The sequence below is a fragment of the Pantherophis guttatus genome, chromosome 6 (assembly GCF_059756535.1).
Source record: "Pantherophis guttatus breed Tessera chromosome 6, ASM5975653v1, whole genome shotgun sequence".
NCBI classification, from domain to species: domain Eukaryota; kingdom Metazoa; phylum Chordata; class Lepidosauria; order Squamata; family Colubridae; genus Pantherophis; species Pantherophis guttatus.
Window position 1 is genome coordinate 104,849,828 of NC_142068.1, and position 25,501 is coordinate 104,875,328.

A 25,501-nucleotide genomic window follows, 5' to 3' on the forward strand; every position below is an offset into this window, starting at 1 on the left:
TTTAAGGCCTCCTCTTTCTGGAACATCTTGCATAATTTTCAATTTCACTCTCGGCTTTTTCTCGTTCCAGACAAACTTATTAAGTCCAGTTTGCCAAACTTTCAGTTGTTTATCACTTTTAAGCACCGGAATCATTTGAAACAAAAACAGAAATCTTGGCAAAATGTTCATCTTAACTGCTGCTATTCTTCCAAGTAAAGACAGTTGCAGCTTTTTCCAAGTCTCCATGTCTTTCTGAACCTCTCGCCACAACACCTCATAGTTATTTTGAAACAATTTCATATTTGATTCTGCAACCTGAACTCCAAGATATTTTACCTTAGGTACAATTTCAAAACCTGCCCTCCTTTCAAACTCATGTTTACGATCTTGTGTCATATTTTTGACTATCATTTTAGTCTTTTTTGAATTCACTCTAAAACCTGAAACTCTACCATAGTCTTGTATAATGTCGTTCATCAGGATTATTGATTCCATTGGTTGTGATAGGGTAACCACCAGATCATCTGCAAATGCCTTTATTCTATAATCCTCTTGCCTTATCATTATAACTTTCAAAATTTTTGAGTCCCGTATTATATTTAGCAAGACTTCCAATGTTAAAATAAATAAAAGTGGGGACAACGGACATCCCTGTCTTGTTCCTTTTTCAATTTTAAACTCTGTCGTCAAACTTCCATTAATAATAATCTGTGCTTTTTGCTCTTGATAAATTGCTGAGATCGCCTGTATAAATTGGTCCCCAAAGCCCATCTTTTTTAAAGTCTTTAGTAGAAAATTCCAATCCACTCTATCAAAGGCCTTCTCCGCATCCAAAAAAACCAGCACTGCAGAAATCTGTTTATTCTTGTCAAGATATTCCAATAAGTCTATTACTTGCCTTACATTGTCCTTCATATATCTGCCCTCAATAAATCCCGCTTGGTCCGCGTGAATCACCTTTTGGATTACTGGCATCAACCTGTTGGCTAATACCTTCACATAAATTTTATAGTCTGTGTTCAAAAGAGATATTGGTCTGTAGTTCTCTGGTTTTTTAGGACCAACTTGTTCTTTTGGTATCAAAGATATATAAGCAGTTGTCCAAGATGGGGGTATTTTACCCCCTTGTTGAATATTGCAAAATAAATCTCTAAGTTGTCCCACCATTTCAGCTTGTAAAGTTTTGTAATACACTGCAGTCAAACCATCCGTGCCAGGAGCTTTGGCTGTTTTTAGCTGATTAATTACTGCTGTTATCTCCTCCTCTGTTATAGGATAATTCATTCTTTCCTTTTGTTGATCAGTAATTTTTGTAACTCTCTTATCCTTTAAATATTTTTCTATAAGTCCATTCTGCACCTCTTCTTTGGCATATAGTTTAGTATAATAATCCACAAAAGCTTCTTTAATTAGTTTTTGTTGAAAGATTTCTTTCCCTCCAATATCAATACTATCAATAGTCCGTATACTTTGTTTTTTCCTCAATGTGTAAGCCAACCATCTGCCCGGTTTGTTAGCGTTGCAAAAAGTATTATGCTTCGCATATTGTAAACTTGTTGCAACTTGTTCCGCCATAAGCATTTGAAATTGGTCTTTCAAAAGTTTTATAGCACTTCGTATTCTTTCATCTGTTGGGTTTTTAATAAGTAACTGTTCTTTATTCTTTATTTCCATTTCCAACTCGAATCTTTTCTTTTGTCGGAACAGTCTATGTTTAGAATTCATGTAGATGAGTACCCCTCTCATATAAGCTTTACTTGCATCCCAAACAATTTCAATTGGGGTACCTTTATTCAAATTTATTTCAAAAAATTCTTTCAGGTGCTTTTTAAGTTCTATTGTATTTTTTTCATATCTAAACAAGTTCTCATTTAATCTCCAAGAACGTCTCTCAACCTTATCCATCTCAATTTCTATCCATACAGGGCTATGGTCAGTCAGAGTTCTTGGAAAAATCTTTGTTCTTTTTGTCTTAACAAGTAGATCATTTGACAACAGGATAAAATCAATCCTAGAAAAAGATCTATGTCTATCCGAAAAAAAAGTGTAGTCCAATTCATTTGGATTATGTATTCTCCAAACGTCTTTTAATTCCATATCTTCTTTCATATCAAAAAAAGTCTGTGGTAGTCTAATTCTAGACTTTGCCAAGCTCTTTTTATCTAGTTTAGAATCAATTACTCCATTCCAGTCTCCCATAATTAAAATAGATCTATAGTCCCATTGCAATATTTTAGTATGTAACATCTTGTAAAAATAATCCTGTTGTTGGTTGGGAGCATAAATTCCAATCAAAAGAATTTGACCATTTGCTGTGAGCAATTCAATTGCTACAAACCTACCATCTTGATCTGCTTCTATAACTTTCGCTGTTAATTTTTTATTTACATAAATAACCACACCATTCTTTTTCTGCGAAGTTGAAGATATATAATGTGCTCCTAGTTTTGAATTTATCAAATATTTTTGATCTTGAGTTGTGAATATGTTGTAAACATATTATATCATTATTAAATTGTTTCAAATATGTAAATAATTTCTTCCTTTTCTGTGCTGAATTCAACCCATTGACATTCCAAGATAGACACTTAAAGGTCATCAGCCTCTTTCTGGAGCACAGAGCAAAATATTTGAAGTTCATCCAAGAGCTTCGATCTCGCTCCTCCCATAGCTCCACTCTCTTGTACGGTACTCTTAACTGCCTTCTTGTCTTGTCTTTCCTGTTGTTGTTGTTGCTTTTGTTTAAGTAGCTTGGATTGGGCTCTAGTTATACGTTGATCTTTAACTTCTGTCAACTGAATCAAATCCAAAATTGGAGAAGAATCCAACAAGGGCTCACTCAGAAAACCTCCTTCTGCACCTTGCACTACTTCTAATTCCTGCTTGGACTGTTCTTGCAATTGCCTCTCTTCACTCTCTTTAATCTCCAAAACTGTGGATGTACGTGGAGATGGTGTTCTTTCCTTAAGAATAGTAGTGTAAAAGTGTTGTGCCTTCTCCACGGTATTCAACCGATACCCTTCTCCCTTGTATCTAAAAATTATCCCAGCTGGTGCGTCCCACCGGAAGGGTATCTGTAAATTTCTCAGTTCCTTAACAAGAAAACCAAATTCTTTTCTGGCTTTCAGCATTTTAGGAGGTAATTCTTTAAAGATTTGAAGTCGTGAACCCCCCACTTGTACAGAAGTATAAAAAGATTTTTGCAGGATATCATTTCTAATTCCTCTTTCTGTAAAGTATATGACCACATCTCTAGGCAGTTGTCTTTGTCTGGCCACCCAAGAGTTCACTCTATAGATTTTATCTATTTTGTGAAATACCACATCAGGATTAACTTGTAGAATCTTGGCCAAGGCTTCAGAACAAACTTGTCTCAAATCCTGTCTCTCCTCCTCTCGAATTCCCCGAAGCCGTATGGCGAATTCCATCGCCCGGAATTGTATCATAACAATCTCATCATCAATTCTCTGCATTTTATTATCAACTTCATCAATTTTATAATCATTGTCTTTCATCTTGACATTAACTTCTGATTTGAATTCTTCAACTTTATAATCAACTTTCCCAATAAATTCTGCCAGGCCAGACGCCACTTTTGATATTTTTTTGGTCACCTTATTTTGATTCTGTTTCACCATGTCTTTAACTTCATTAATTTCCTGCATAAGTTCCTGATGTGATTTTTGAAATTTATCATCTATCTCCTGTTGACATTTTTGAAATTTGTCATCCAGAGTTTTAGAAATAAATTCTTTTAAATCTCCCACATCAAATTCTTTTTTCTGAGTTTGTAGCTGTTGAGCAGGGGGAAGTTGCGTTTGATGTTTGTGTGTGGGGGATCCCCCCCCAATGCCTTCCCTTCCTGCTTCTTTGAAGCCATCCTGGCTCGTGATCTAGTTTTTCTAAAGAGGGAAGTTCCTTTTCCTTTCCCTCCTGCACAAAGACTTCTAAAAAAGTCCCCCAGATTTGATCAAACAAGGGTTAAAATAAAGCAAAGTCCAATATTGAAAAGGGAAAAAATTTCCCAGTTATTTCTCTTATAACAAGCAAGGCAGCTTAGTAGCAACTTGGAAACTTTGTAGCAAAACAAAATAACTTCACCAATCCACACTCGCTGGCTCGTTAACTCTGAAGCTAGGCGCCATGTTTTTTCAAAGCACTTTCACTCATTCGCATTGTCTCAGATTAAAAAGTCAACAAAGTGCTAATACTTGCGTTTCCAAATTTCGGATTCAGGTAGTTTCGCTGTTTATTAAAGCTGGTTCTTTCGCTTTAAGTTTCCTGCAGCCGGCTTGTTCTGCAAAAGCAGAATCGTCCCACGTCGCCCGGAGTTCCAGCAGGTTGGAAGGGAGCCACGCCTGTTCTCTCCCCAGAAACTTTCCTGGGGGGGTTACAGGGGCTCAACCTGTGCCCTGCGATCTCTCCTTCTTCAATCCTATGGATTTAGAAGTTTTCGAGCCGCTTCTTCGTCTCGAAGCGGCTCTACAGGCGGCGGGGCTGGCGGAGCTTCAAAGAGCGCCGCCGTCGCCGAAGACAAGGAAACCGGAAGTCCCCCTGTGGTGCTTATATTTTTAGATGCGGAGAAAGCGTTTGATCGATTGAATTGGAATTTTTTACTGAAAATAATTGAAAAGATGCGTGGAGAGTATACTTGGAGAGATACTTGGAGAGTATTTTACACAATCTATTAAGGCAATATATCAGGAACAAACAGCCCAAGTAATAATTAATGGTAGTTTAATGGAAACTTTTAACATAGAAAAATGAACAGGACAAGGATGTCCCTTATCTCCATTACTGTTTATTTTGATTTTGGAACTTCTGTTGAATAAAATACGTGGCTCAGATAAAATAAGGGGAATTAAAATTAGCATGATGATTACAGAGTACGAGCATTCGCAGATGACCTGGTTGTGACTTTGACCCAACCAGTACAATCGGTTATAGGTCTAATGGATATAATTAATCAATATGGACAAGTATCTGGATTTAAAATAAATGCAGGGAAAACAAAGATAATAATTTAAAATATGGTTATAAGTCAAAAAGAAGAAATAGAAAGAATAACGGGATTTGAAACAGTAAAAAAGGTTAAATATTTAGGGGTTTATGTTATGACATCAAATGCGAAATTATATAAACATAATTGTGAATTGTTGTGGCAAAAAATACAGAAAGAGATGGAAAACTGGAAAAAATTGCAACTATCGTTGCTGGGAAGGATAGCTGCAGTGAAAATGAATATCTAGCCAAAGTTCTTATTCCTTTTTCAAATGATACCAATATTGAAAAAAGATGGAAATTTGAATGAATGGCAGAAGGGCATTACTAAGTTTGTGTGGGCAGGAAAAAGACCGAGAATAAAACAAAAAATAATGCAAGATATACGTGAAAGAAGAGGTCTCAAAATGCCTAATTTAAGATTGTATTATGAGGCAGTTGCCCTCTCAGCAATTAGTGATTGGGTTAATTCAACAGAAGAGAGAATATTGAATATTGAGGGATATGGTTTGTTATATGGATGGCATGCATATTTACTATGTGATAAAAAGGTAGACAAGAATTTTAAAAGTCATATGTTAAGGAATGCATTACTACATGTATGGAAAAAGTATCAATATAAATTAAATAATAAATTACCTATATGGGCAATACCTAGACATACGATAGAGAATATAAGTATAGAACAGAAACAAGATGTGATTACTTACAAAGAGCTTATTATTATGGAAAGAGGTACATTGCAGTTAAAGTCTTTAGAGGTATTAAAGGAAGAAAGGATAATTCAAACTTGGTTTCAGTATGGACAGTTGTACAAGAGATGGAAAGAGGATCAGAAAATTGGTATCTTGCAAAATGAGGAAAATTTGATAAAACAAATTAGGGATCAAAGCCCAATGCATATTAAAAGGTTGTATAATGCATTGATAGAAATAGATTCAGAAACTGAGTTAGTGAAGGACTGTATGATAAAATGGGCACAAAATATCAGGAAACCAATAATGATGCATACATGGGAAAAAATATGGGTTAGAAATGTAAAATTTACCCAAGCCCAAAACCTGAGGGAAAATTTTTACAAAATGTTTTATAGATGGCACTTAGATCCCAAAAAGTTAGCTTGTATGTATCTAAGTTTACAACCTACGTGCTGGAGATGTAAATGCGATGATGCAACGTATTATCATATATGATGGACATGTAAAAAAATTAAGGCATTTTGGATTAAGATATGGTGGATTATACAAAATATTCTTAAAAAGAAGATAAAATTTACTCCACAGTTGTTTTTATTGGGTATAATTGTACGGTAATAGAGACTAATTTGATTCTGAATTTAATAACTGCAGCCAGTCTTTTGGTGGCACAGTATTGGAAGAAGAAAGACCTACCTACTATTGAAGAATGGACATTAAAAGTAGCTAATTTGGCGGAGATGGCTAAAATCTCTGCATATTTGAAGGATCGCTCGAATGAAAGATACATATTGGAATGGAGAAGATGGATTGATTATATACAAAACAAATATGGGACTAAAAAGTTGCAAATAGCTTATGAATGAAATATTTAGGTGAATTCTTCTATTCTTATATTTTGGTATGTATGCGGGAGTTAAAGTGTAAGGGGGAGTTAAGAACTTATAGTTAGTTTGTTTATGTTTGATTATGTTTGTTAAATGCTATACCCTGTATTTTGCTCTGGAAAGTCGGGGGGGGAGGGAGAAGGAAATGGGTGGGGGAGGAAGGGGGGGAATTTGTTTGTAAAAATATTTTAAAACTTTTCAGTTAAAAAAAAAAGTAGGTAAATGCAACCTCAGATGAACAACAACACAGGAGATATAACACCCTGTCCTCCTTTATTTTACAGAAAGAGAGCCGAAATGGAGGAGCCAGGTGTGAAAGGCTAAGGACACCCTGACTGCTTCCATGGGTGTGAAGAGGCTGAGAGGAAGCCTGGTGCTGCTGATCAAAGGACCTGGATTAATTGATCATCACAAGTGTGACGGCCTCTATAAAAGCCAAAGTTTCAGGAGTTTTCTGGTCTCCAGCATTGAGGTCTGTGTTAACACAATGCCAAAGGGCAAAGACTCCAGCAGTGATCTGAGAGAAGCAATTGTTGCTGCCTATCAATCTGGGAAGGGTTACAAGGCCATTTCCAAACAATTTAAAGTCCATCATTCTATAGCAAAGAAGATTATTCAGAAGTGGAAAATGTTGGGTCGTGGGAATGAAGAGGCAGGAGCAAGGTAGTACGTGACAGCAGCTCTTTAATGTAGAGTGAGACTTCAGCCAAGGTTACAGGAACACAGCTCCCTTTATATACCTTGCTGGCCAGGGAGCTGACCAATCACAATTGGCCCATTGTCTTTTAAATCTCCTGCCAAAACTATATACATAACACCCTTCCCCTCCCTGAAGGCACTTAGGGTGTACATTTGCATACATAATCACGCAGGTGAGCAGGGCGTTCCCTACGCCTGGTTGACCTGCACTCTTGAGTCTGAGGCGTGGTGTCGAGCTGATCGGAGGGGCCTTTTGTTTCTCCCAGCTCTGCCAATGGAACCTCCTGGATTACTTCGGGGGTGTTGCTTTCCTCGGCCTGGAGAGGTGTCTCGCTGGGGTGGCGCTGGACACTGAAGTTCCCAGATAAGTCCCCGGATCTCATCGGGCTTGAGCTAGCTGTTGTGGGAAGCGTTTGGAAGTTAGGGCTTGGACTTTGGGGTTGCGGTTCTGGTTCGGTGGCCAGCCTTCTCCAGAGTTGATCAATGTGCCTTCGCCAGATCCTCATGTCTCCTATGTCTACGGTGTATGACTTGGGGCCTGTGTTATCCGAAATCGTCACAGCTACCGATAAGGGCCCATTTGCGTAATTTTTGACGAACACTGGTGTCCCTATCTGGAATTCCCTCAACTTCTTGTCCACCCCTTGAATCTGTCTGGGGAATAGTTGGGGTCTATTTATTTATTTATTTATTGGTTCGATTTATATGCCGCCCTTATCCGGAGATCAGGGCGGCTTACAATGCGTTAAGCAATAGTCTTCATACTTTTGTATATACCTGCTTAGTAGGGCTTTCAGCCCCCCCCAGCGGTGTTCTTTTTTATACAAAGTCAGCTTATTGCCCCCACAAACCGGGTCCTCATTTTACCTACCTCGAAGGATGGAAGGCTGAGTCAACCTTGAGCCTGGTGAGATTTGAACTTGCAGTAATTGCAGGCAGCTGGTGTTACTTAACAGTGCTTTAGTCTGCTGCGCCACCAAGGCTCTTGGTAATCGGTCAAGGGTGCACCTAAGCTGCCTACCCATTAGAAGTTCGGCTGGACTGCGCCTGTGGCTGTACATGGGGTGGCGTGTTGGGCTGCTAAGAATTTATCTATCCGGGCCTGCCAGTCTCCCACGTCCAGCTGTGAGAGTGCCTCTTTGGCTGTTCTCATGAATCTCTCAACCAGGCCGTTACTGGCTGGATGAAAAGGTGCAGACAGGGCATGCCTGATTCCCAGTTCTGCTAGATACCCCTCAAATTGGGTGGCTGTGAATTGGGGCCCATTGTCTGATACAAGGGTATCAGGTAGGCTGCGGGTGGCAAAGAGTTTCCAAAGCATTCTGATTATCGCTTCGGAGGTCGTGGATTTCATTAGGGCAATCTCGAGCCATTTGGAGTAGGCGTTGACGATTACCAGGAATGTTTGGCCGTGAAAGGGGCCTGCGAAGTCTATGTGGATTCTCACCCAGGGCCTTGGGGTCTCTCCTATTCCCTGGCTGGTGCTATTGGGGGATCTGGTCTGAATTCCTGACGGGAGTTACATTTCCCCACGCACTCGGTAATGTCATTGTCCATCTGGGGGCCACCAGACATAGCTCCTGACCAGCCCCTTCATTCTTACAATCCTGGGGTGCCCTTCATGCAACATTTTTAAAACCTTTTCCCTTAAGCATAAGGGTACAACAACGCGGTCACCCCACAACAAACAACCCCTTTGCATAGACAGCTCATTCTTCTTGTTTGAAAATGCTTTGAATTCCCCGCCCTCAGTCTTAGCCAGCCAGCTCATGACAGTTCTCAGCACATGATCTTTAGCTGAGGCTCTCGCCACTTTGGTTGAAGTGAGAGGCCCCGAGTCCAAAACATCAATAAGGAGAACTGGTGCCTCCGAAGTTGGGTCCTCTAGGAGGTCCAGTAACAGGCAGCGGCTGAGGGTGTCGGCATGCCCCAAACTCAGTCCCGGTCGGTGGACAAGTCGGCAGGAGTAAGCTGCCAGGAAAATGGTCCACCGTGTCATGCGTGGAGACAATGCAGCAAGGGTGGGCCGATCCCCAGCCAGGAGGCCCAAAAGTGGTCGATGGTCTGTGACTAGTTCAAAATTCCACCCGAATAGGTATTCGTGGAATTTCTTGACCCCGGAGACAGCTGCGAGGGCTTCTCTACCCAGCTGGCTGTAATTTTGTTCTGCGCTGAACAGGATTCGTGAGGAGTATGCGATGGACGCCTCTAGGCCATTCGGCAGTCTATGGCTCAAGACGGCTCCCATGCCGAAAGGGGATGCGTTGCAGACTAGGACAAGCGGCAGCATCGCATTATATTGAATTAAGAAACTGTCAGCAGCCAAAAGTTTTTTCACTGCGTTGAAGGCGGCAGCTTCACCCTTCCCCCAGACCCAGGGTGCATTTTTGGCCAATAACCAGTGTAGGGATTCAGCGACCGTTGCCTTGTCTCACAGGAAGATGGCGTAAAAGTTAAGGAGACCCAAGAAAGCCTGTAGCTCCGATTTGTTTTTTTGGTGTGGGCGCATTTTGGATAGCCCTTATCTTGCTCTTGGTGGGGTGTATGCCCATTCCGTCCACTCGGTATCCCAAAAACTCCACAGAGGGGACTGTGATCATGCATTTGCTCCGTTTTCACATGAAGGCCAGCCTCCCTGAATTTCTCCAATACTAGTCTGAGTCTGTCCCCTAGTTGTTTCTCGTCTGTTGCGCTAATGAGGACATCATCAAAATAGTGCACCACCTCTGGCAGTCCTTGTAACAGACGCTCCATGGTACTTTGGAACTGTCCGGGGACTATGCTGACTCCAAACTGCAGTCTGGTATATTTGAAGGCACCTCTGTGAGTTACTATGGTCTGGGCCTCCACGGTAGCGCCATCTACCGGTAGCTGCTGGTACACCTCCGCAAGATTGAGTTTTGTGAAGATATTGCCAGGGCCCAGCGAATGGAGTAAATGATGCACAATTGGGATGGGGCAAGCGCTCTGCTGTAGAGCCTTATTTAACGTGCATTTGTAGTTGGCATAGATGTGCACAGACCCATCTGGCTTGACCGGGTCACTATTGGGGTCTCCCATTTGGCTTGGTCCACTGGAACTAACACCCCTTGCTTAATTAGCTTGTCCAGTTCCAAGTCAATTTTGGGCTTGAGGGCAAAGGGCAATCATCTAGCCTTGAGTCTGATTGGAGCTATGTTAGGGTCTAGATTAAAGGAAATAGGGGTCCCCACGTATTTGCCCAGCCGGTCGTTGAACATGTCCTGGAACTCCTGCATGAGGTCGTCCTTCAGGGTGCTGCCGCTGGTGCTGTGGATGCCGGTGAAGCCCATTTCTAGGGCCTTGAACCAGTCCAGGCCCAGGAGGCTCGGTAGGGTTGCACTGATCACGGTGAGGGGTAGCTCCTTCTGGTACTCACCATATGTGACCTGGAACGTGCCCACTCCTTCCATAGAGATGCGGTTTTCTTGTTACTCTCGAAGCCGTATCCGCTGGATCTGGAGCTGTTTCTTTTTTACGCCGGGGACGACGGTTTTCAGGGTGGCCCAGGACATGATGGACAGGGATGACCTGGTATCGATCTCTATCTCACAGGGTTCTCCTTCGATCTTGACCATGGTGTGGACCTTCTTTTTTTTTATTGAAAAGTTTTAAAGAAAAGCAACAATTTTCCCCAATCCCTTTTCCCACCCACCCACCCCCAACCAACCCCCCCTCCCCCCCGGCTTCCCAGAGCAAAATACAAGGTATTTCAATTAACAATTAAACTAACCAACCCCCCCTTAACCCTTAACTCCACCATAAGTAACATAACTTTAAGATTTAACATTCACTCATAAGCTATTTGATATTTTCTAGTCTGATACTTATTTTGAATATAATCAATCCATCTGCTCCATTCCAACATATATCTTTCTTGAGTATAATCCTTCAAAAATGCTGAAATTTTTGCCATTTCAGCTAAATTAGCAACTTTCAATATCCACTCTTCAATAGTAGGCAAAAAGTCTTTCTTCCAATGTTGCGCTATCAACAGTCTTGCTGCTGTTATTAGATTCAAAATCAATTTAGTCTCTGATACTGTACAATCCATTGTTATACCCAATAGAAACAATTGCGGAGTAAATTTCAATCTTCTTTTCAGGATATTCTGCATCACCCACCAAATCTTTATCCAAAATGCTTTGATTTTCTTACAAGTCCACCATATATGATAATAAGTTGCATCATCACAGTCACATCTCCAACATTTAGCTTTCACATTAGGATAGTGTGGACCTTCTTTTTGATGGTCGCGCTGGCCTGGCCGATCCTGGTGCTGCAGGTCTCGTGGCTTTGAAGCTCGCACCTTTTCCTGGGGTCACCATCTTTACTGGTCCACTTGTGTCGCGCTGGCTCTGATTGGCTGTAGCTGTCCCTGGAATTGTGGTTGACCAGTAGGCTTGCCCGGCAGACTCTCGCCAAATGCCCCTTCTTCTCACAGCGTCTACAGATGGCATCCCTGAACTTGCAGGTCTGTCCCTGGTGTGACCCTCTGCAGCTTGAGCAGCTCCCTCGACACTCTCTCTGCTCACGTGTCAGTCTTTCGGTTTGGAAGACGTCTTCGTTTGACTCTTCCTCGCTGTCAGTCTGGGTAGTCTCACGGTGTACCGGTGTCGACCTCGGGGTTACTTGTGAGGTGGCTGGTCATTACAGAGTCTCCGCAGCCTTGGTAGATGACTCCTGTGCCCTTGCTTCATCAAGTTAGGCATCAGGTTAGGCTTTGTGAGCAACCTTCTCTGTAGGCGTATATCTCTAATGCCACAGATTAGTTGCTCTAGGAGCGTATCATCGAGGTCTCGGTACTCGCAATGTGTTGCAGCCTTACGCAGGGCAGCCATGTAAGCGCTGATCGGCTCTCCTTCTCGCTGTACTCATTGCCGGAAATCGTAGGGCTGAACGAACCTGGATGGTACCGGGGCGTAATGTGCCTTAAGCGTGGCTTGTAGCACTTCCCATGATACGGTCTGGACTGGAGTCGGTTCCGAAAGTGACTCAGCCATGACAAAGACCTTCGGCCTGCAGTGGCTCAGGAAGAGGGCTCTTTTTTGGTTGCCGGGGAGGCCCTGAATGTCACTGGCTTCCAGAGAGCACTCAAACCGGATCATGTATGACCCCCACTTCTCTCTGGCTTGGTCGAAAGGCTTTGGCGGTATATATGCAGACATCGTGGTAGTCCTGCTATGTACAGGCTCATCAGCCAGGCTGTTGGTAGCTCTTTTTCTGGCTTGCTTCTCAGTGCCTCGATCCCACCTTTGTTGCTAATGTTGGGTCGTGGGAATGAAGAGGCAGGAGCAAGGTAGTACGTGACAGCAGCTCTTTAATGTAGAGTGAGACTTCAGCAAAGGTTACAGGTACACAGCTCCCTTTATATACCTTGCTGGCCAGGGAGCTGACCAATCACAATTGACCCATTGTCTTCTAAATCTCCCGCCAAAACTATGTACGTAACAGAAAACATTCGAGGCAGCTGCCAATCTTCCCAGGAGGGACCATCCCAGCAAGTTCACCCAAGGTCAGACCGTACAATGCTCAGAGACATGGCAGAAAACCCAAGAGTTCCACCTGAGACTCTACAGGCCTCAGTGAGCCTGGTAAATGTTCCAGTTCCTGACAGCAGAATCAGAAAAAGACTGAAAAAGTTTGGTTTGTTTGGAAGGGTTGCCAAGAGGAAACTTTTCTCTAAAAAGAACATGGCAGCACGGCTGAGGTTTCCCAAGTTGCACCTGAACAGACCACAAGACTTCTGGAACATTCTCCTTTGGACAGACGAGACCAGAATGGAGAAGTTTGGCCATAATGCACAGAGCCACATTTGGTGGAAACCAAACACAGCATATAACATCATGACACACCAACTGTCAAGCATGAGGGTGGAGGGGAGAGGATTTGGGCTTCTTTTGCAGCCACAGGACCTGGGCACCCTGCGATCATTGACTCGGCCATGAACTCCTCTGTGTACCAAAACATTCCAGAGTCCAATGTGAGACCATCTGATTGACAGCTGAAGCTTGGTGGACTTTGGGTCATGCAAAAGGATGATGACCTCAAGCAGACCAGCAAGTGGCTGAAAAAGGAAAGGATCCAGGCATTGCAATGGCCCAGTCAATGCCAGACCCCAACCCAATTGAAATGAGGTGGTGGGGCCTCCAGAGAGCTGGGCAGAAACAAACCCCCACAAACCTCAATGAACTGTTGTAAAGAAGAGGGGGCCAAAATTACACTCACAACATTGTGAGAGACTGATAAAGTCATACAGAAAAGGATTACTTCATGTTGTTGCTGTTAAAGGTGATTCTACAAGCTATTGTATCATAAGATGCATTTAGTTTTTCAAACCTGGCTTCTCCGTTTTGGCTTTCTTTTTGTGAAAGAAATGATCACATGGTGTAATATGTCCTATTTTGTTGTTCATCTGAGGTTGTATTTACCTCCTTTTAAGAAGTGCTAAAGAGCAGGTAGTTTTTTATCAGATGTCCTGATACATAAAATCGTAAGAACTCAAAGAGGGTGAACTTTCCTTTTCACATGACCGTATTTCCTCTGATTTTAGAGAAAGATGAAATTGTGGAAATTCCCAACTCAGCTCTGAATCAGCACCTGAAGTCCTTTTATCCACCCCCAAAATACTCCCCAGGCGCTGTGATTGGGTTTGTTCCAGTAGAGGTAGATATTAAGCCCCAAACTTCAGTTCAATTGAAGGGTTTGGGGGTAACTTTGGCATTATATTCTCTAATAATTGGGGAGAAAGCTGGATAGCTATGATTTCCTTTTCCAGGTTCATCTTTTAAACTTTAAATTCAATCCTGCCATTGCTTTAGGTGAGCTCCTTTGATGATGGCAGATCCAAGATTCCGTCTCAGAGAAAAGTGACACTGAGTAAAGAAAGGTGTTACCTGCTGCATTGGCCACGTTTGTTTTCCAAAGACCAAAACTTTTGACTTTGATTGATCAATAATCAGAATGATTATCTCAGTAGGAGCCACCTTTTCTCCAGAGTCTACTCCAGGGGTTGGCAACCTTAAACACTCAAAGAGCCACTTGGACCTGTTTCCTACAGAAAAAAACCACACCGGGAGTCACAAAACCTGGGTGGGCATGGCCAACTCGATGTCACTCACTCCCACCCAGTCACTCCCACCCAGTCCCCCAGTCCCATCCAGCCACACAACCATTCTCTATGTCTCTCTCCCCCTCTCCCCTCTCTTTCTGTATCCCTGTGTCTGTCCCTCTCCCTCTCTTCCCCTCTCACCTGATCTCTATGTATCACTCTATATGTGTCTCTCTATGCCTCTCTCTCTGTGTGTGTGTGTGTGTCTCCCCCTCCCTTCGGGCAATCGTCCTCCTCCTCCCCCTCTCCTCTCATAACTCCCTGGCCGGGAGCAAAGCGCAGCAAAGGCGCATGCGGGGTGGGCGGCCGCTCGCTTAAGGAGGGTCTTAACAGGACACGGCTTCTCTCCTCCACTAATGCTCCAGTCATCGCCTGGCCATGTCATCGCCCACCCCTGGCAGCTTTTTGGCCGTGCGCGGAGGGAGTGTCTTTCCTGAGGGAGGAACTTGAACTCTGTTGAGGCCATTGAAAAGTTCTTGTGGATGTGTCATAGTTGTATATTAGGTACTAGTTAGTTGCATATAGTTGCGTATTAGGAAGTCATGGGAATTGCCAAAGCAATGTGTTCCTCTCTCTCTTGTCCGACATAGATAGGAATTACCTTGGGGATTTGTGTTGCCATTACAAAGTGAGGAGTTTCCATTCCTCTCCCATCCCTGGTTGGCCCCGCCTCTTTTATTTAGTTTTTTGGACTCCATCCCAAAGCGGCAGGAAGCGAAGGCTGCCTTAGGTGCAAATGTGGCGTGAAGGCAGTTACAGGGCAGCTTCGCTTCTGCACTCTCCTTCCCTCCTTCTCCTCTTGTGACCCCCTGGCCAGCTGTGGCTGAGCTGGGAGCATGCGCATGCATGGGGAGACCCTCCTTAAGTGAGCCTTTGCCCGCCCGTGCCCACCTTTCCTGAGCTTTGGCATTTGCTTGAGGAGAGGAGGGTCTCCCTGTGCCTGCGCACGCTCCCAGCTCAGCCACAGCTGGCCATGGGGTCACAAGAGGAGAAGGAGGGAAGGAGAGTGCAGGAGCGAAGCTGCCCTGTAACTGCCTTCATGCCACATTTGCACATAAGGCAACCTTCGCTTTCTGCCACTTTGCTAACGCACAGGATAATTGTCCTGTTCTATCAGTTTAAAGCAACATGTATTTAGCAAGTAGGAGCCTCAGTGGCTTAAAGATACTGGATCTGTTCCGGCAGTTCGAGTTCTACCACTGCATGGTGGGGTGAGCTCCCATCACTTGTCTCAGCTTCTGCCTGTTTTCCCGAAAATAAGATCCTGTCTTATATTTTTTGAACCCCAAAATAAGGGCTTGGCCTTATTATTGGGGGGGGTTCTTATTATTTTGGGGGTGCAGGAGGCGGCAAGCGTGGCCATCTCATGGCTGCTGCTGTGTTGTGCCACTATGGCAGAGCAACACAGCTGCTCATCAGCTGTTCACTCGGACAACCAAAGGTGGGAATCTCCCTGGTGTTCTTGGCACTCGCCCGCTTTCCATCCATCCATCCATCCCTCACCTGCAAACTCCCGCCCCGCTCCTGCCTCTCTGTCGGGCAACTCCCGGCAGCCCCAGATGCCCAAAGCCTGCGCCCACCCGGCTCCCTTTTCCACAGCACCCGGCACTTTATCGAGGGGGGTGGCATGTGGGGCGGGGGAGAAGCAAGACACGTGGAGTGAGACGTGGCTTGCTCCTCTTTCTGTCTCTTCTCCCCCCCTCACCAGGGTCTGGGGAGACACGAGATGCGCGTCTTACCTGCCTTGCAGCTCTGTCGCGTGTCTCTCTCTTGTCTGCAGGCAAACATTTTGTAGGGTAAAAAAAAAAACTTGCGAATTCAATCAAACTTCTTGAACTCACCGAGAAGCCCTGAGGTGATCGGTGGAAGGGAAGAGCTGTCTCCTGTGCTGACTATGCCCACTAGGGCATATTTTGGGGGGAGGGCGTATATTTACGCCCACCCCAAAAATCAGGCTTGGCCTTATTTTCGGGACATGTCCTATTTTCGGGAAAACAGTAGCAGTTTGAAAGCATGTGACAACACTAGTAGATAAATAGGTACCACTTTGGTGGGAAATGTGGCATGCGTATCTGGATGGGGAGAAACAAGCTCAGACTCAACCCCTCCAAGACCGAGTGGCTGTGGCTTCTGGCGTCCTGGTATAGTCAGCTGGTACCATCACTGACAATTGGGAATGAGATCTTGCTCCCCAAAGAGAGGGCCCGCAACTTGGGTGTTCTCCTGGATTCACGGCTATCTTTAGAAGATCATTTGACGGCCGTGGCCAGGGGTGCCTTTTATCAGGTTCGCCTGATCGGCCAGTTGCCTCCCTTTCTGGATCGGGACGCTTTGAGCACGATCACTCATGCCCTAGTTACCTCCCGTATGGACTACTGTAATGCTCTCTACATGGGGCTCCCCTTGAAAAGCACCTGGAGGCTCCAACTGGTCCAGAATGTAGCCGCGCAGGTGATTATGGGCGTAGCTCGTTACACCCATGTAACACCTCTCCTACGCGAGCTGCACTGGCTCCCGATGGTCTTCCGGGTGCGATTCAAGGTGTTAGTTATCACCTTTAAAGCGCTCCATGGCTTAGGACCTGGGTACCTACGAGACCGTCTTTTGCCACCAATAGCCTCCCACCGACCAGTTCGTTCTCACAGGGAGGGACTACTCAGGGTACCGTCAGTCAAATTATGTCGACTGGCGACTTCCAGGGGGAGGGCCTTCTCTATGAGGGCTCCAACCCTTTGGAATTATTATTATTATTATTATTATTATTATTATTATTATTATTATTCAAATTTCTATACCGCCCTTCTCCTTTCGGACTCAGGGCGGTGAACAGCCAAAATAAAAACATTTATACATAAATACGATTAAAAATAGATTTAAAATAATTAAATTTGGCCCATAGTTTAAAATTTATCAATTTAAAATCCATATCAAAATTTAAAACCAACCATAAAATCATAAAATCAAGAGAGACCGGCTAACTGAAAGAGATGAGTTTTTAGGGGAATGAACTCCCCCCTGAGATACGAAATATCCCTGATCTCCGTGCTTTCCGCCGTGCCCTCAAGACCCTGATGTTCCAACAGGCAGGGCTAAACATATGAACATGTGAATGATTTTTTAAATGTTATCTAATTCTGGGTTTTATTTAATTGACCAAACTAAGTAATAATTTTAATTAGCAATTTTATGATGTTTGTGTATCTATATTTTTCTTGACTGTACACCGCCTTGAGTCCTATGGGAGAAAGGCGGTATAGAAATATAATTAATAAATAAATAAATAAATAAATAAATAAATAAATAAATAAATGAATGAATGAATGAATGAATGAATGAATGAATGAATGTTTGGTACAGATGTCAGGCCCCTAACAATGCTGGATTTGCTTGGATGTGACACCCAACTGTGAGGCACCATCGGTGGCGAGAGAAGGCCCAGATGATGCCATAGGACACCTTTCATCTTTCTGGTGTGGAGCTGATTCATCCCCTGTGGTGAACCCTGGAGAAGCTTATGGGCACAAACTGAATGGACTCGCACTCTTTGGCAGCGAAACAAATACTATGTACTAACATTGTAGACTCCTGGCTAATTATACCTTTGCCATATGCTAAATAACTAAATATTTTAGCACTTTAGCCATATACATGAGAATCCTTCCTTAGTCCTGGTAAGTCATTAATACTGTATCCAGACTGAAAAACAAGGGTTCAAATATTCATTCTTCTGTGTTACCCCTTGGTAAGTATCGATCCTTTTTCTCGTGGCTCCATTGAGCCACAACCTCCCTCTCAAACAAGGGCTTGGATCAGGGCCAACAGGCTAGTTACACTTTGCAGGCAATCAATTTCCTCCATAATATTGATCTGCTCTTTGTGTCAAATGCTGCACTAACATCTATAAAAGCTAGGAAACTGTGGTTTACCCGACTGACATATTGTGTAATTAGATACTTCAAAACTAATGTGTTGACAATATTAGATTATTAATTGATTTATTACTATACAACTTTATGAAACTCTTTACTCTACTTAAACCTTTTTTTTTTTTTGAAAAATCTTTTATTTATTTTTAAGCATAAAACATAAAACACATCTTTTTAGAGCAAGGGTTTGATCCGGTATAACATAAGTATGTTCCAAACCATACTGGTAGATTTGGACAATTTTTTTTTTCAGAATTGAATAAATATATTAGGAAATTCGTCTGGCGGGGGGGACCTAGGATCTCTCTTATAATTTTACAGGAAAAAAGGAGTAGGGGGGGTTTCGGACTCCCTGATTGGGAAATATATTATAAGGCAGCTAATTTAGTGTGGAGAAAACAAAAAATCCTAACTCTGGAAGGCCACGATTTGCAGAGAGGGTGGCACGCTTACCTATTGGATAAAGACAGGGGGAAAAAAATATACGTTCATAGGCACAAAATTAGGGACACACTAATACAAACTTGGACTGAGATTAGGCAACGGCAATATATGAAAGTCCCGAAGTGGCTGTCTATAATGGAGGCCTTGATACATCCCAATATGCTGGGAATGGAGAAAATGTGTAGATATAAGGACATTCTGGATGGCGGAGGAAATCTCAAATCCAAGGATTCTTTGAGAGAACAAGGTATTCATATTGACTGGTGGCCATATTTACACCAGTAAGTGATTGGTGGTCTAGATATCAAAAAGATAAGGTGGAATTCGGTGTAGAAATAGGATGAAATGGATTTGATAAGGTTTTGATGGGAACGGGAAAAAAATGTTGGCCAAATTATACAATTATTTATTAGAATACGATAGGGTGGAGGAGGTGGTTAAAAATCAAATGACTGCGTGGGCAAAGAACATTGGGCATAGTATAAATTTGAATGATTGGGAAACTATCTGGAATAAGAACTTTAAATTGACTAGAGCAGTAACGTATAAAGAGAATTAATATAAAATGCTATACAGGTGGCATTTAGCCCCCGCAAGATTAGCCAGAATTTACCCAAATACAAATTCAAATTGTTGGAAGTGTGGCCACCGCCAGGGTACCTTCTTCCATATGTGGTGGACATGCCCCGAAGCGATGAAATACTGGAAAAAGATTCGGAAATGGATACAAGAAATAGTTGGAGAAGACATTGATTTGGCATCGGAAACATTTCTCCTGGGAATATTAAAAAGGGCCTAAGGCAAAAAAAAGAGGTATCTAATAGTATTACTACAGCTGCCAGACTGATATATGCACAATATTGGAAAGAAAAGGGATTACCACCAGAAGAGCATATAATTAGAAAAGTATTTGAATGCGCAGAGATGAGTAAACTAATTTATGAGATAAATGAGGATGAAAATTCGGATTATTATACGGTATGGGAAGAGTGGTATAAATGGATGGATGATAAAATAAAGGAAGGAGTAAGGGATGGTGTGATCACTAAAAGGAATAATTTAAGAGACACCATGTATATATCCTGTATATATGTACAAACATTGCTTAACCGATGCTAGTAGGATTGTAATATTATGTAACTTGATAAAATTTTAAAAAATTAAAAAAAAACATAAGTTCCATATTTCATCCATTAACATCTTAAAGAAAAAAAAAGGGAAAAAAGAACAAATCTAAACCCAATTTTTATCATTCCGTCTAGCATCTTATAGTATTTGACATTCTACTATGTAATCACCCTAAAACTCCAAATCTAAACAGCTCTTTATAATATTGACTTATCATTTTAACAATCAGTATTTCATATATTTTCCTTACGTCAAAGACCCAAATCAAATCAATGTTTCTTTTAAATCACATCTAATAACCAACATAAAATATTTTACTCCTCTCTTAAAAACATTTCAAAATCAATTCACTTTAAAAAAATTTCCACATTTCCACCTATAATTTATTATACCCAAAATATTGCTGCACTAACATCTATAAAAGCTAGAAAACTGTGGTTTACCCGACTGACCTATTGTGTAATTAAATACTTCAAAACTAATGTGTTGACAATATTAGATTATTAGTTGATTGATTACTATACAACTTTATGAAACTCTTTATTCTACTTAAACCTTTTTGTTCTTCTGCAAGGAATTCACTTTTGTTCCACCCAATCTCAAATTTACTCAAGAGGAACAAGCAATATATTTCAGCCACAATATCTATTAGTCTAACTGGCTTGTAATTGCTAGATTCCTTTTTATTCCATTTTTAAATATATATATATATGCTACTATTGCCAGCTTGAATACAACTGCATATGGCAGGCGTTATATCTATGTAAAAATCAACATGCCAATAGTTTATCCACAAATAGGATATATTTTGAATAGCTGAATAGCCAGGAAAAAATCCTCTTCAATGACCTTATTGCTTTTCAGGCCTTGTATGAGAAATTTGAACAAGAACGTAAGAGAAAAAAACATAACTGACATGTTTGCTAATATGGAGAAAAGCAACTCTTGACTTCCATGGAGGAGACATGATTGCATCTATTGCTCCCCCTCCAATCACTTTACCAGAGAGAGAAAAAACACACACAAACCTGTGGGACTTTGTAAGGTGCTGCTAATGTTGACGCCTGGATAGAGATGTCCCTGTCAGCTGCATCAAGAAGAGCCAGGAGGTTCTCCTTCCTTCCACAGCCGTAGTTGGGGACATTGGCTTCTCCAGTGGAGAGCATGTCCAGCAAGGCATCTGAAGTGTGTAAAGTGTTCAAATAGTTGTCATGGAGGTTGTAGCCCAGTGTGAGGTTGTGCAGGATCTGGGAGTTCTTGTTGACCCCTTGAATGGTGAAAATGAATGGTAGGGTGCATATAAAAGGGAAAGAAGCCACACTGTAGAAAAATGTTCAAGTTATTATCAACAGTAACAACAAACTTTTTAAAAGAATTTATTCCTTTTTGCCTCCACAAGCCTATTGAGTCTTAAGCCAATATTGATCCAAAACCAATAATCGGTTATAGAAATCTGGGAATGGGCTGGGCAGAGGCAACTACAACTGTTTCAGTCCCTCCTTTAAACAAAATGAATTCAACTGATGAACTCAGGAGTGAACAGGGAGAGGAAAATAATCTGCATTGCCTTCAGGTTTTTATAACCCCATCTTTGGATTTGAGTCTTTTCTACAAAATAAAAAAAGGAGGCAAGTTATAGAAATCAAAATCATTCAGGAAATTAGACAAGTCCTGCAATATAAAAGTAAGTGAAATAAGAAGAAAAGAAGGAGAGTGTTAGGAGGGGATGCAGCTCCATCACCCTGAATGACTTACGCATGAGAAAGTATAGGAGCACTGTGGAAAGGCAACATTATAGGTGATACTTGTGTTTCAGTTGCGACTATACCAATGAGATGGTCTCCTGGCCTGTAAAAGCTCCATGGTTGTTTTCCATCCTGGTGCTCCAAACTCAGAGGGCATTTCATTTTCAGCTTCCCAGAGACTGGATGGGACAAAAGCAGCATCAGAAGAAAAAGCAGGAGGTCCATAATTCATGGAGCTTTATTAATCCTCTTCCTGTTTCTAACACCCACAGCAGGAACAGTTGGGAGAATTCAAAGCACTCTCAGAAGATGGAAATGCCAGCGACTTTCCTGATATAAACAGAGAAACACTCAGCTTCACCTGGAAAGGAGAAAAAGGTATAATCAAGAGCACAGATCCTGCCTGTCCCAAAACTTGTTCCCACAGAGCTTGACAAATTTATCCTTTTCTGATTCAAGATCCTTTGCTTATGGCTTCAATCTGCTCTCTCTATCACAGTTATGGAGATCTCCAAGGCCCAGATAATCATTATTAATTACAGAGAGAAGCGACTTCTCCTCTTGGGATCCTGAGCTTCTACTGGGCTCCATGTGCAGAGGAGAGGATGGAGAAAAGCTTGTTTGTGAAAAGCCACAACTACACTCCTGAGGTCAATTCCTGTAGTGCTTGTGGTCCTTCCTGTCAGGACATGTCAGGAAAGTGATGCTGGAGGAAGATAGTTCAATAACAAGGGAATTGAACTCTGCTGTCCTTCAACCGGATCTCTTGTCTCCAGAGTCTGCTGGAGAAGGTCACCCAGAAGTATGGAGTTTGGTGCCACTCCAGGTTGGTGACCCTTAACTCTTGTGCTGCCTTTCTTCTAAGGCCAAGGAAGCAATCAGTCCCCTTGGATTCTGCCTAAGGTGAAGAGTGGGGCCTGTTTAGGCTTTTCTTTCATATCAGAACTTCATAAATTGGAGCTGATTTTAAAAAGGGGAACCCCTCTGACATTCCCATCTCTGAGGCTGTGGGGTGAAGCCCCCTTCCCTAAAAAGCTTCCGAGTGCTTTGAAGCTGCTCTTGGGGCCCCTGAGTCCCTGGTTCATTGGGATCCATTGTTCACGGATTGTGTCTCTTCTCTGGATGAGGAAGACGGAGACGTCCCCCTTTGCCCAGGAGGGAGAACTGGGGAGGGGGCTGATCTGAAGGGAGAGGAGGGTCCCCATCCCAGGTTCTCCTCTCAGGGCCTGGCTAGGAGGTCCTGGGGGGCTCTGGGGGGAAGGCCAGGCGGAGGCCTGGGAAGGGACTCCTCTCCTCCCGGAGGGTCTCTGCTGTGTCTTCCTGGAGCCTGGAGGGGCCCAGAGGGGAGGGGGCCAGAGAGAGACGGGGGCCCAGGAGAGGACCAGGGGAGGTGGGTGGCTGGGGCCGCTTTCCTCTCAGGGAGGCCGGGGGGACCTTTCCCCACACTGGGCGGAGGAGAGCCTGGGCTGAAGAGGAGCCTCGCAGGAGGAAGAGCCTCTCCGGCTTCTCTCCCATGGTCTCCATCCAGGCTCCCACCTTCCTCCCCCCCTGGATCCAGAGGCTTCGGGGCCCCCAAAGAGCTTCCTGGGCCGATCGGCCAGCAGGTCCCCCCTGAGGAGAGAAGCCAGGATGGAGGCCCTGAGGGGGGAAGGGAGGCCTGGCCCTTCCTCCCCCCTCGGCTCCCCCGGCTCTGCCTCGGCCTCTGCCCAGCAACGGAACCAGAAGGAAGAAGGTGGAGGGTTTAGATCCTCTGCTGATGGAGGAGGAAAATAAATATTATATATATATATATATATATATATATATATATATATATATATATATATATATATATATATATATATATAATATATATATATATATATATATATATATATATATATATATATTTATATATATATATATATTTATATATATTTATATATATATATATATATATATATATATATATATATATATATATATATATATATATATATATATATATATATGTTAAAAAAGAGGGGAAAATCCTTCATTCCCTGGTTGCCCCCCAGTGTCCCATATCCCCCTCCTGCCCCCGTGAAGTCAGGGAAAAGGGGACGGGGGGGTTGGGCCTCCCCTCCTTGGGGGCCCTTCAGTGGAGGTCATCTGTCCGAGTGTCCAGTGCAGGGCCTCCCAGGGCAGGTGGCTCAACCTCAGCAAAGGCCTCTGGACTTCAACTCCCAGAATCCCCTGTCCAGCACTCGGGATCCTCTTTCCACGCTTTAGCTGTCCCTCACCCTGCCTGTAGGGGGCAGCCTACAGTCCGGCCTTTAAGCCCCAGCTGGCCCCCACAGGCAGCGAGCAGGACAGCTAAAGCGGGCAAAGACCCCGCAGCCTCCTCCATTTCATGGCCTCTTTTTTCCTGAGTCGATTCTCCCTCCCTCCATTTTGAGGGGAGAAAAAAGCTGAGGGGAGATTTTCTCTCCTCTCCAGCCAGGAGACGGGAAGGTTCCCCAAAGGGGGGGAGGGAGGTTGGGAGGGGGAGATCAGCAGCCCCTCCCGGTTCTTTCGGGGAAGCCCCACAGGATCCCAGGGCCGGAGGTGCCCCCAGAGGTCATCCAGCCAGACCCCAGCCCAAGCAGGAGCCCCTCTGCCCTTCTGGAGGTTTCCCTCCGGGGCCTCTGAGCTTCCTGTGGGCCCTGGCTGTATTTCAGAGGCTGAGGCCTTTCACGAGGAGAGTCTCTGCTCCCCATGGAAGCCCTCAGAGCCCTCAGAGGAGAGAAAGTTTAGGCCTGGATGGCCTTGAAGTAGTCCACCTCCCTCCCTCCCTCCCTCCCTCCCTCAGCTTAGTTAGTGCAAAAGATCCTCTCCTCCCATAAGGCCCTGCCTGTTCCTGCCCCCTTTGCCTCCCGTCTCGACTTCAGTCCTTAGAATAGGAAAAGTCTGGAAGTCTCTCCCCTTCGACCCTCCACTGCCTCCCCTGGACCCCCCCCACCCGCTTCTCCAGAGGTCCCTAAGGTCCCCCAGCCCCCTCCCCCTCCCTCTCCCCCTCCCCTTCCCTCTCCCCCTCCCTCCCCTCCTCCTGCCCTTGCCCCTCCCTCCTCTCCTCCTTCCCCTTCCCTCCCCCTCCCCCTCCCCTTCCCTCTCCCTCCCTCCCCTCCCCCTCCCTTTCCCCCTCCCTCCTCTCCTCCTTCCCCTCCCTTCCCCCTCCCCCTCCAACCGTCCCCCCTTTTCTTCTATGTACCCTGAGAGCTTCTGCACCAAAGACAAATTCCTTTGTCTCCAATCACACTTGGCCAATAAAGAATTCTATTCTATTCCTATTTCTTATTCTATCCTATCCTATCCTATTCCTATTCCTATTCCTATTTCTTATTCTATTCTATCCTATCCTATTTGTACTCATTTCATGTGTTTATGGCTACGTTTTGCTATTTATTTCCATTTATTTTGGCCATTTATAATGTCCATGTCTATGTTTATACTGATACTTGTTTCCTTGTACTTGCTGACAAATTAAATAAATAAATAAAATAATAAATAAATAAGTAAATAAATAAATAAATAAGCGAAGGGGGGTTGGCGGGATGTGTGAATTGGATCAGAGTTTGGCATTCAGGGGAAAGAGGTGGGATAGTGGCAGAGGGACAGAGAGGCATCTTTAGAGATCGGGGGGGGGGTTCAGTGATTTCCCACAATTTCTGGACAAACCTTGATAAGAGACTTGCAGAGCTTTGTGGTTGTGTGTTCAGAGGATGGAATTGGTGACTTTGTATCAGCCGGATCTCCAGCCTGGGATTCTCCTTGGATGCATGCTTGCTGTCAGCTGCCATAGTAACGGGGGGGGGGGAGGCACGGCATTTGGGTTGGGGGGCTGAGCTGGTGAGGTGGAGACCCATCT

At 43.6% G+C, this 25,501-nt stretch overlaps 1 protein-coding gene across 2 annotated transcripts in view; it reads right to left on the minus strand.

Moving 5' to 3' along the window:
• LOC132710305 (vomeronasal type-2 receptor 26-like) overlaps nucleotides 1-23,384 on the minus strand; it is a 36,734-nt gene extending 13,350 nt beyond the window's left edge. The window contains exons 1-2 of one of the 2 annotated variants that reach the window (XM_087871949.1): nucleotides 21,647-23,384; nucleotides 20,920-21,158 (exon numbers count right to left, since the gene is read on the minus strand). In XM_087871949.1, the coding sequence (XP_087728075.1) occupies nucleotides 20,920-21,158; nucleotides 21,647-21,650 (243 nt within the window). In that variant the 5' untranslated portion in view covers nucleotides 21,651-23,384. Of the gene's footprint in view, nucleotides 1-14,178; nucleotides 14,371-20,919; nucleotides 21,159-21,646 lie in introns of those variants that run through there. The other variant, XM_087871950.1, reaches the window with a different exon arrangement.
• Nucleotides 23,385-25,501: the final 2,117 nt, after the last annotated feature.